This window comes from Schistocerca cancellata, chromosome 5, assembly GCF_023864275.1.
Source record: "Schistocerca cancellata isolate TAMUIC-IGC-003103 chromosome 5, iqSchCanc2.1, whole genome shotgun sequence".
NCBI classification, from domain to species: Eukaryota; Metazoa; Arthropoda; class Insecta; order Orthoptera; family Acrididae; genus Schistocerca; species Schistocerca cancellata.
The window spans coordinates 328899071-328911722 of NC_064630.1; the positions used below are offsets into that span (position 1 = coordinate 328899071).

Below are 12652 nucleotides of genomic sequence, written 5' to 3' on the forward strand. Positions count from 1 at the left end.
CATATAATATATAAATATGAATGTAATAATTATAGAGAAAATCTGTACAAAAATGTAAATGTTTGTTTCTCGAAAACTGTAAATCTCTGAAAGCTCTGCACCGACTGTTTCGAAATTTTGACACAACGTTGCATTCGAATACGTGCTTCTTTTTACATACGTATTTTTTAAATGTATGTGATATGTAAATCAATGTTTAATATATGAAGGGGAAAATTTACTATCAAAGAATTTGTAAAGTCCTTAACCGATTTATTTCTGTTACAAAATACTCTGATGAGCATTAGGACGGACATAGGACATAAGTTTTAATATACGTAATATATAAATACATATGTAAAATAAATAGTGGAAACTTTTTTACCGAAAATCTCAAAAAGCACTTGATCAGTTTACTTGAAATTCTTACACGCTACTGTAATAAACATTTGGGCACAGAGGCTACATATATTAAATATATATTAAATATATTAAAATTATATTAAATATATTAAAAATATGTAGCATGTGTGCTCATATATTTATTACATTAAGGTGTAAAAATTTGAAGTACACTGGCAATATAAATAATAGTTAAATGTTGTTAGCAAACAAGAGATCTGCATTTATGGCTTATTGGCTTATGATTAATACTGCTATAGAATCCAAATTTGAAAAAAGAATAAACAAGGCTCAAGTCAAAGAGAGAAGAATGGGAGATGCCCAGTGGGCTGAGAGGATATGGACATAGAAAGCAGAAAGGAGGAGATGGATAGAGAGAGGGGGAGGAGGTGATGGATAGAGAGAGGTGAGGGGGGGGGGGGGGACAAAGAGAGGGCAGGTGGAGATAAACACATAGAGGGGGGAGAAGTAGACTGGGATTTATGACCGACTTCCGTTGATATTAGAAACGTATGGCTGCTCTTTTCTTTCTTTTCTGTTTAAGCAGACTGAGCCATCTTAACACATGGCTGGGAACAGCTAGTATTGTAATAAGCAGGGATACATGTATATCAGTGTTTCATTTCGTAGTTACGAACACTCTGTTTGTTACAGCACCCAGGTCTCATGTTTTCTAGGGCCACCCCTGTTTCATTGATTAGCAGTTGCTCGTCATCATTTCATGTAAGGCATGTGCGCTCTTGGGGAGAAACCTATCGACGAGGCCAAGCGATGCTGAACACGCTGACATTCACAAGGGTATGTCGAAAGCTTAACCGTAAACTCTCAATGTCAGGAATCATATTTGTTACACGATTTTCTCTCTGAATTTTTAATCAGAGGTATATTCGCATTTAATATTATGTAACTTCAAAATAATACTGATAGTCTGATAAGTTCAGCAGTGAGTCAGTCATTAAAATTGTGTCAGGAAGCTGCAGTGATATGTAGTGATTATTAATTATATTGGATATCAGGTGTTCCACAGGGAAGCGTCCTGGGACCTCTGCTGTTCCTGATCTATATAAATGACCTGGGTGACAATCTGAGCAGTTCTCTTACGTTGTTCGCAGATGATGCTGTAATTTACCGTCTAGTAAGGTCATCCGAAGACCAGTATCAGTTGCAAAGCGATTTAGAAAAGATTGCTGTATGGTGTGGCAGGTGGCAGTTGACGCTAAATAACGAAAAGTGTGAGGTGATCCACATGAGTTCCAAAAGAAATCCGTTGGAATTCAATTACTCGATAAATAGTACAATTCTCAAGGCTGTCAATTCAACTAAGTACATGGGTGTAAAAATTACGAATAACTTCAGTTAGAAAGACCACATAGATAATATTGTGGGGAAGGCGAGCCAAAGGTTGCATTTCATTGGCAGGACACTTAGAAGATGCAACAAGTCCTCTAAAGAGACAGCTTACACTACACTCGTTCGTCGTCTGTTAGAATATTGCTGCGCGGTGTGGGATCCTTACCAGGTGGGATTGACGTAGGACATCGAAAGGGTGCAAAAAAGGGCAGCTCGTTTTGTATTATCACGTAATAGGGGGGAGAGTGTGGCAGATATGATACGCGAGTTGGGATGGAAGTCATTAAAGCAAAGACGTTTTTCGTCGCGGCGAGATCTATTTACGAAATTTCAGTCACCAAATTTCTCTTCCGAGTGCGAAAATATTTTGTTGAGCCCAACCTACATAGGTAGGAATGATCATCAAAATAAAATAAGAGAAATCAGAGCTCGAACAGAAAGGTTTAGGTGTTCGTTTTTCCCGCGCGCTGTTCGGGACTGGAATGGTAGGGAGATAGTATGATTGTGGTTCGATGAACCCTCTGCCAAGCACTTAAATGTGAATTGCAGAGTAATCATGTAGATGTAGATGTAGATGTGGGTGCCCCGACGCGAGACCAGCCTTGCTAGCGTCGTGTCGGCACAGAGTCTCTTCTTGATTGTGGCAGCACGATGTAGTTGTTAACTGTACTACTTTGCACGCTATTATTAACACAAGATTTCAGGAATACGCTAGTTGCAGCCGACGAGAAACATTCAGCTTCCCTGCAACAGATCTGTGACATCTATTTCAATAGTCCCCCTTAAACATCCCAACAACCACCACCACCACCATCTATTTCAAACGCCAGCAGGCAGTCAACCCGGTGGCGTTGTTTTTTTCCGCAGCCCGCAGCTGACGTGGCGGGACATCCAGCACCTGACGGTGCTCACGTCGAAGCGCAACTCGCTGTTCGACGCGAAGCGGCGCTTCCACTGGACGATGAACGGCGTGGGCCTCGAGTTCAACCACCTCTTCGGCTTCGGCGTGCTGGACGCTGGCGCCATGGTGGCGCTGGCCAAGCAGTGGCGCACCGTGCCCGCCAGGTTCCACTGCGAGGGCGGGTCCGTCAACGAAGCGCAGTGAGTCTCGCCGCCTTCCTTACTGTCTTTACAATCCTCCAGCACGGGGCGGGCTGGCAGCGGGATGCAACCCGCATTTCAGCCAAACATGTACGTTTTAAAAGTGTTATTTTTCCATTGTTTAGAGACTGAGCAGTTGGACAATGGTGAATAAATGTACGGTTCTAGCACAATGACAACTACCAACCAAAACCGCTAACAACCAATAACATAATGGGAGTTCTAGTACAGTAACACCTATCAACCAAAAATGACAACAACCAATAAAATAATGGGATTGATGGATTGTTTGGGGGAGGAGACCAGACAGCGAGGTCATCGGTCTCATCGGATTAGGGAAGGACAGGGAAGGAAGCCGGCCGTGCCGTTTCAAAGGAACCATCCCGGCATTTGCCTGGAGCGATTTAGGGAAATCACGGAAAACCTAAATCAGGATGGCCGGACGCGGGATTGAACCGTCGTCCTCCCGAATGCGAGTAAAATAATGGGGAATTCAACAGCTATTCGGTTGCTTTGGAGACACTCTACCGGCTATCTTCCATGGATCCGAACAATCCAGTACCATATGTGGCACCACGCTGAAGTCACCGACCGTTTTTTAAAAACGGATGGTGGATGCAATTCTCAACAGCGGAAGCGTACCATCCAGCCGTTTTTAAAATCAAGTCTTTCGGTCTTATCCTGTCGGATCGTGTGTAGAGCCTTCTTCACTCATGCTCATAAATTAAGGATACTTTCAGAATGTGCTGCCATACAACGTGGCACTACAAAAAAAAAACTGGCGCTAATAGCATAGGCACATAGGGAACACACACGACACAGATCTGTAAGTCCACGGTATTGGTTGAGAAAACCGTCCGAAAGCACATATGCTAGAAAACGCCACTGTTTCCTGCACATTTACCCTGACATCAATTTGGGATATGATCACCATGCACATGTACACAGGCCACACAACGGGTTGGCATACTCAGGATCAGCTGGTCGAGCAGCTGCTGGGGTATAGTCTCCAATTCTTGCACCAGTGCCTGTCGGAGCTCCTGAAGTGTCGTAGGGGTTTGCAGATGTGCAGCGATACATTGACCGAGACCATCCGAGACGTGCTCGATGGGGTTTAGATCTGGAGAATAGGCAGGCCACTCCATTCGCCTGATATCTTCTGTTTCAAGGTACTCCTCCATGGCAGCTCTGTGCGGCCGTGCGTTATCATCCATCAGGAGGAAGTTGGGAGCCACTGCACCCCTGAGAAGGCGGACTTATTGGTGCAAAATGACGTCCCGATACACCTGAACTGTTACAGTTCCTATGTCAAAGATATGCAGGTGTGTACGTGCACCAATCATAATTCCACCCCACACCATCAAACCACGACCTCCATACAGGTCCCTTTCAAGGACATTAAGGGGTTGGTACCTGCTTCTTCGTTCACTCCAGATGAAAACCCGGCGACAGTCACTGTTCAGACTATCGCTGGACTCGTCCGTGAACATCACCTGGGACCACTGTTCCAATGACCATGTACTGTGTTCTTGACACAGGGCTTTACAGGCTCACTTGTGACCAGGGGTCAGTGGAATGCGCATTGCAGGTCTCGGGGCGAATAAACCATGTCTGTTCAGTTGTCTGTAGACTATATGTCTGGAGACAACTGTTCCAGTGGCTGCGGTAAGGTCCCGAGCAAGGCTACCTGCAGTACTCCGTGGTCGTCTGCGGGCACTGATGGTGAGATATCGGTCTTCTTGTGGTGTTGTACACTGTGGACGTCCCGTACTGTAGCACCTGGACACGTTTCCTGTCTGTTGGAATCGTTGCCATATTCTTGAGATCACACTTTGTAGCACACGGAGGGCCCGTCCTATGACCTGCTGTGTTTGACCAGCCTCCAGTCACCCTTGTATTCCACCCCTCATAAATTCTTCAATATGTGTTCTTTGAACCATTTTCAACACACAGTCACCATTAGCAAGTCTGAAAACGTCTGCTCACTTACTCGCTGCACCGTACTCCGACATGCACCAAAACACCTCTGCACATGTGAACTGCTCCCAGCGCCACCGTGCGACGACCGCAGGTCAAATGCACCGCAACGTCATACCCCGAGGTGATTTAAACCCGCAAACCGCCCACCAGAGCGTTGTTTCACCATGTATCACCATTATCCTTAATTTATGTGCATGAGTGTAGTTCATTCTGAAACTTCCTCTCTGTTATGAAAGAACTGGAGCCAACGACTGCCCACGCTATTTCAGCATCTGTGGTTGGCTTAGTGAGCGCAGCGGATTGGTTGGAGGCCGCCCCTAAATAAAGAATTTGCTCTGAACGTGGATGGAAGCCGCCCCTAAATAAAGAATTCGCTTTGAACGCTGCTTGCAGAGGAGGTTCGTGAATCTTCGGGCGGAGGGCACTCTGGCTCCAGAAATCGGTGGAAAAACACGTTCTGCTACTACACAGTGTTAGGTTTTGACTCGGGTTGAAACTTATAATTTAGTTCACGTTCAAAACTGATGCCCTCAGAACCACTAGGAGTAGAGAGTGATTTACTTGATTTTTGTTGGATATTTCGTGTGAAGTTTAACTCTTTTCATTGGGAGTTTAAGATCTTGCACTTAGAGCATTGCATCAGCTCCCAAACCATTCAGGTTGTAGGACTACGAACACAGTGACGAGTCTTGAACTGATTCCTTCCTTTAGACTACCAAGCGTAGCTAGAAATGCGAAGCATTAGTTTCCAGTATTATGGAAACAATGCTGATTAAAGGGACTGATTCATTTCAGTACGATATCGGACGCCATGCGGTTGCAGACTAGGGTGTCCATTTCATTTTCATTAAAAAACGGATCACTTTAAAAAGTTCAGAAAAAAATCTATGGCAATTAAGGGATAAAAACCGGACACAAGTTGCACTGATAAAATGTAACTGACATAGAAGTTCGTCTTTGCATCACGCAGTCAAATGATCCCAAATGAGTTTCTACAGTTATTTTCCTGCTCTGTCTTCGTACTTTTCACTTTTATGTAATTCATCAACAAGTGCATTTTCTTTTGATATTTTGTCGTAAATGTGAACACAAAAATTGTGTTTTGACTATGAGAAATTGTATTTTATTTTTATCTTATTTTATCTAACCACAAAGAGTTCACTAAGGAAAACACACGTATATTTAACAGTTTCTCTACTACCGCTGTTAAAAGGAAACTCACTTTTTGTATTTCTATTAAAATTATACTTTCGTTTTGGCATGCTGAAACAGTGATTGTATAGATTTAAAATTGTCACGTACCTACTACAACCTACTCAGGCTGCTCATCACAGCGGAAATTCTTGACGTCTAAGCCAATCGAAAACACAACTTGACCTGAATCAGTACTACCACCGGTGCAAAATATTAACAGTAAATAAACAGAGCTCTAGAGAAAGTTCTACAAGAGACGCTTCCTAGCGTATATACTTGCGCACTAAATTTCTAACCTAAAATCCTTTAGCCAAGCGAAATCATAAAAAAAGCTGGACGCATGCACGTCTCCCAAAACCTTTTGGGCACAGCGTGACATTTTGGAAAAAAATTGTGACTCTGCCGCAAAAAACGAGACGAATGGACTTACTTTCGCATACGGCCATCATTTCTTTAGTATCATGCTTACTCAGAGAAAATGCCAAGTTTTATTGCAATAAATAAGTAAGTCATGCTATACGTATCACTACAACCTATCTGACAAGGGGAGGCCGCCAATTGTGAAAGTCAGATTCGATTCATACTGCGCATAATAAAAGCTCATGGCCAGAGGTGTAATGTGGCAAAGCACCAAGATGCACTTCTCAGCCGTTGTCGAGAAAATCGACAGTTAAAAGAAACCGTTGCGGTGAAATACTCTCTACGATTAGTAATTTTCTACAGCGTCGTGGTGCAGCGGTAAGCGCTCGGGTTCGTAATCCGAAGGTCGCCGGATCGAATCTCGCGCCATTCAACCTTCTTTTTTTATTAGTATTTGTTTTTTGTAATCCAAATATATAATTCCTGGCAATCAGTTGCAACAATTATTCATATAATAAGTTGTTGAAAGTCGTTTGTCGTGGAAAAACGGGCGACTTCGAACAGCATTATGTTTTCCGCAAACAAAGTTGTATTTCACAAATGTTATTAATTGTCTTCATAATGTTAACCACATATAGTCAACGGAAGACGTAGAAACGATATTCCGAAACGAATACGTATAGCGTAAGTCAAACGTTCGAATTAGAATAGAGACCCCACGAACACAAACTTGCTGTGGCAGGTATGAAATATAAACTCCGTTACTCGCTCGTTACACTTGAAGGACAGATGTTGAATGGGCCGAAACGAGCCGCCGCATAACAGCGTAGTTGCCTGCTAACTTCGAAAGAAGGTAGATGCGGTCCCTAGCGCAACTTATAACATCGTCGAAAATCAGTGCGGACGGGAGAGCTTTGGTACACCCTGTTAAACAAACGGGAAAATGGAGGCGTTACAGTTGGAGAGCGATCCGCTTTCACCAACATGCATAAGCAATTCATTAATAGTTTATATATATATATATATATATATATATATATATATATATATATATATAACAATAAAAAAATTGCATGGCGCGAGATTCGATCCGGCGACCTTCGGATTACGAACTCCAATGCTTACCGCTGCGCCACGACGCTGTAGAAAATAATTAATCGTAGAGAGTATTTCACCGCAACGGTTTCTTTTAACTGTCGATTTTCTCGACAACGGCTGAGAAGTGCATCTTGGTGCTTTGCCACATTACACCTCTGGCCATGAGCTTTTATTATGCGCAGTATGAATCGAATCTGAATTTCACAATTGGCGGCCTCCCCTTGTGAGTGAAATTACAGTGCCTCCCCTTTCTAATTTCTATCTGCACGAATCCCTTGCTCGTATGCATGTCCGTAATCCTATTTCTAACCAGATAATATATCACATGCGTAATATTAGCCTTTTCACACTGAACTCTCACCGATGTTCATTCCCCCTGTTGATAATGAGGGACTAAAGTTAAATAAGAAAATCAGTCTCGTGGTCATGTTGCATCAAATGTGTAGTTTCAGAACTATGTAGTAAGGTTTATGAATGCAAGTTAATTGTCATGCAAATTTACTTCATTTTCCATCCCCTCAGAGAGTATCCATATGGTGTCTCTACCGTATCTTAGCGCTTCTATTGCGTTCATTTATTTGTTTATTAGACAGCTCAGTCTGAAGAGTGTAGAGCTTAAATGCTTCGCTTTACCAATCAAGATTCACCGCGGCACTTGCTCGTGCAGCGAATGATTCAGTATCCCACGAGGTGTGACACGGCAGGAAAAACCTTGCTCTGTGTGGTAACATAAATATAATTTCCCCCATTTTCTACCAGACATCACTGTGTGAGATCATTTCATGCATAAAAAGAGCTACGGACGATTGTATACTCCACCCCTTTCAACTTAGTAAAATCGATCAGTCAAGTGGAAACTTTCCCTGGAAAGTCACAGTGGATTCTGCAAATTCTTCAGAGATAAAGATAAGTGAATCATTTACCTTCTTTGCTCAGGTCACAAATCACTCTGAATTAGGACTTCAACTCAGTTGATTAGATCTATAGAACGAAAAAGACTAGACATAAGCAAATTTCCAAGGCTTGCAAGGAATTGAGGGCTTTAGAATGTTTGCGAAATGCCGACTGGAAGGATCTACACAACTCATTTGGCGGGAATGAAAGATATATTCTGTAACGCAGATATAGGTTAACTACTCTGAAAAAGAGTTGTTCTAGAAATTATTTTCTGTAAGTAGATTAAATCCTCCTAAACTCAGGCTACAAATAGAATTAGATTGTCACGTAAAATAAGCACAAAGGACTTCGATGATTACAGGGTTAAATGTCTATACGGATTGAATAGGAAAATTATTAGAAAAATCGTCATAATCGAAATGTATGTATTTTCAAAGGCAGGAAGGAAGGATGATTATGGCTTAGCATCCCGTGGAGGAAAGGATCATTAGAAACGAAGCATAAGTTCAAAAAGAGAAAGGCGTAGAGAAGTAAACCGGCTGTACCCCTTCAAATGCATCATCCTGGCATCCACTTTAAACAATTTAGGGAAATCGTCAAAATCGTTAATTTAGATGGCCAGGCAGGAATTTAAACCACCGTTCTCCCGAATGCGAGTTCAAAAAATGGTTCAAATGGCTCTGAGCACTATGGGACTTAACATCTGTGGTCATCAGTCCCCTAGAACTTAGAACTACTTAAACCTAACTAACCTAAGGACATCACACACATCCATGCCCGAGGCGGGATTCGAACCTGCGACCATAGCAGTCGCGCGGTTCCGGACTGAGTGCCTAGAACCGGTAGACCACCGCGGCCGGCGTCGAATGCGAGTCCAGTGTGTTACTGTTGAATGTACTTTCAAGAAAAACTGAATTCCTCCAGCAATAACACAAAAATTATTTGATCGTAGTAAAACGTGAGGTAAGAAAAAGAAATCAGAAAAAAGATAATTTCTTTCCAAAAATATCTACTAGTGAACCGATTGAAGAAAATCCCAAATATAAAGAATCTTTCACTTTTTTCTATAAGTAGGAAATAATTGTTGTCTAAATTCTTGCCTAGTAGATGCGTTACATTTTCAAAGAAAAATCTCCCAAAACAAGTTTAATCAATATCAGATACTGTTTTTTTACGAATATTAGTCGACTTATTCAGTTTTGCCAAATAAAAAGAACTTGCAGATGAAATGGCGTTCGAGATATGGGTTTAAATCAGTTGGCAAACTGCTCGTATGCGGCAGGATGGACGAGAGCGACCGATTATAGGCGATATTACTCCTGCTATCGATGCATCGCTTGTGTTTGTAGTACTTAATGGACTCAGACAGTTAATAACTCGTCGTCGACACAACTACTTGTGGCAGATCTGGAGTTATACAATGGCGATAGGAGTTCTGTACAAATGGTACCGTGTGCTATCAGTTACTTATCACCGAACTGAAACACAACACCAAGCAGTGACGACTGTAGTGTCAGGCCTATTGCACATACGTAGTTCCGTCTGATTCAAATTCCAGCGCGCTCTACTAATTCCGTATTAGGTGGAAATCATGGGTGTAACGTTTTACGATTAAAAATATGAACTGCACAGGAACACAGGTCAAAGCTAAAGCAACTAATTTAATTACAAGTGAGTAGGAACAAAAATTTCAAATTTTTTGTGATGCCTTTAATAAGGTGCCTTTGATTTAAAAGGCCAATTACTTTTCTGACAAAAGTACATCTTAATGCATGAAATCCGTAAATAATGCGTTAGAGTTTCTAATAAAATGTACTATGCTTCTGATATGCGTATGGAAAACCTGTGTTTCAAGATTTCGTGGTGATATATTCGGCTTGTCTAACATTTATATGGGCGAATGCTAAGAACATTTGACACGGAAATTTCGTAGAAGAACGTATAATGTGTAGTATTCCAGTTTTCTTATAATCACAAGCTTAATTATATTCGTGTTTCCTCAATACAGACTGCCTCAGAAAAACGGTGAGAAAAGTCCTGAATCACTGGTTTGTAAAATCAGATTACCCTGCTTATAACTGCATGTTATGCGTCCGCGATTTGACGCTATCTTTGGGTTCCATGCACTGGCAGAACTCAAATCTTCGCTGATGACTTACCTTCTTACCGCCCTCGTAGTTCCATGTTGTCCGCCCGGATAGCTGAGTGGTCAGCGCGGCGCTCTGTCACGCCAAGGGGCCCGGGTTCGATTTCCGGCTTGGTCGGAGATTTTCTCCGCTCATGGACTCGGTGTTGTGTTGTCCTCATTATCATTTCATCATAATCAGTGGAAGGCAACGAGAAACCACCACTGGAATCACTTCCCTAGACGCTCATGCGGTTTATCTCTCTGAAGAGGCTTCCCCCATAACAAGACCTGCCGCAAGGCAGAACACAAAGTAAGTTCCGTGTTCTTACAGCATTTCGAGGTTTCCTTACGTTTTGGTTGAATGGGTACAGAAACATTCATGTTGCTCGTCATCAGAGTGGCCTCAGACTGATGCTAAGCAACGGCTTGGTCCTTTCAAACCCTCCTGAATTGTTGAGAATCATCGTCATGTCACGACTTGTATCGACTTCCTCACTGCTTTGTTGTACACACAGCAGTATGAGGTCATTGCACAAGAGAGGTGACTACTTTCAAACACCACCAATTGAGAATTTTTTTGCAACATTTTCCTCGGAAGAAACAACGATTAAAAGAATTGTAATAAAATTATTTCACTGAAATCAATTTATTTGATTCAGTGACCGGTTTCGATCTCTTACAGAATCATCACTATCAGGCCATTTTCTCCGTGAAAATGAATAATATACTTCGAGCACAAAGGCCTTGAATACAGTCGTGAGGATAGTACCACTGAAATACCCTAGGTGACTGCAAGAGGCGGCGGCTTGGATCAGGCCGCTGTGGAGAGGCGTGTAGAACACTGTCGTATAAGGCTCATTCACTGGTTGTTTAGTAGCGTAAACTACGCCCTCCGACTCCTGCATAACGTCACTAACAGCCAATGGTTATGCAACATGACTACGTCCGCACCTCGTGGTCGTGCGGTAGCGTTCTCGCTTCCCGCGCCCGGGTTCCCGGGTTCGATTCCCGGCGGGGTCAGAGATTTTCTCTGCCTCGTGATGACTGGGTGTTGTGTGATGTCCTTAGGTTAGTTAGGTTTAAGTAGTTTTAAGTTCTAGGGGACTGATGACCATAGCTGTTAAGTCCCATAGTACTCAGAGCCATTTGAACCATTGAACCAACATGACTACAGTTCGCACCGCAAAAACCGTTTATAAAAATATGTAAATATTACAAATTTGGTCGTAGAATGAACCGCTAAGGATGTTTTAAATATTACTTAAAATACGTATGTTATGAAAAGTTAAAAAGCGGAGAGGAAATCCTATAACATTGGCCCATTTCAACGCAAGCTGCCCTATACTGGGACTTACGGTAGACGCAAGCGTAGCAAAGATGTGTGGTAGTACGCCAACTGGTAACCTAGGGAACGAAATATAGCTCGATATGTTCTGCATCAGACAAAAATGTTGCAGAATCCAGTTGGAAGGAAAGACGCCAGCCGGCAAGCCAGGGAACGGTATGGGAATCGGTAAGTATCGCAAACAGTCATAGATTATGTGAAGTTATCTGAAGCTACATTTTGAGATGTACCTATTATGGAGATTTATACGAACAATTAGCTGCGTGTTACGTCGTTAAGGCTGAGTAGATACAGTTTTACCATTTAACAAGCCATGTCACTGTTTACTGGTAAAACAGAAGCATTAAATGTTACAAATTACAAAAACATGGCAAAATTTGTGTAAATGCATGATAGAAGGAGGAGGAGATTAGTGTCTAACGTCGGATTTACAACGTCATTAGGGACGGAGCACAAGCTCGGATTAGGAAAGGATGGATAAGGAATCCGGCCGCGCCCTTTCAAAAGAAACCGTCCCGGCATTTGCCTCAAGCGATTTAGGGAAATCACAGAAACCCTAAATCAGGATGACTGGACGCGGTTTTGAAACGTCGTCCTCCCGTATAAGATGGTTCAAATGGCTCTGAGCACTATGGGACTTAACATCTGAGGTCATCATTAGAACTACTTAAACCTAACTAACCTAAGGACACCACACACATCCATGCCCGAGGGAGGATTCGAACATGCGTCCGTAGCAGCAGCGCGGTTCCGGACTGAAGAGCCTAGAATCGCTCGGCCAAAGCGGCCGGCCCGTATAAGAGTGCACTGTGTTAACC

At 42.6% G+C, this 12652-nt stretch overlaps 1 protein-coding gene across 1 annotated transcript in view; it reads left to right on the top strand.

Moving 5' to 3' along the window:
• Positions 1 to 12652, top strand: part of LOC126188520 (neuroendocrine convertase 2) — a 1507992-nt gene that overhangs the window by 1307499 nt on the left and 187841 nt on the right. Inside the window, exon 10 of the mRNA XM_049930122.1 lies at positions 2599 to 2832. Coding sequence (XP_049786079.1) covers positions 2599 to 2832 — 234 coding nt within the window. The remainder of the gene's footprint in view (positions 1 to 2598; positions 2833 to 12652) is intronic.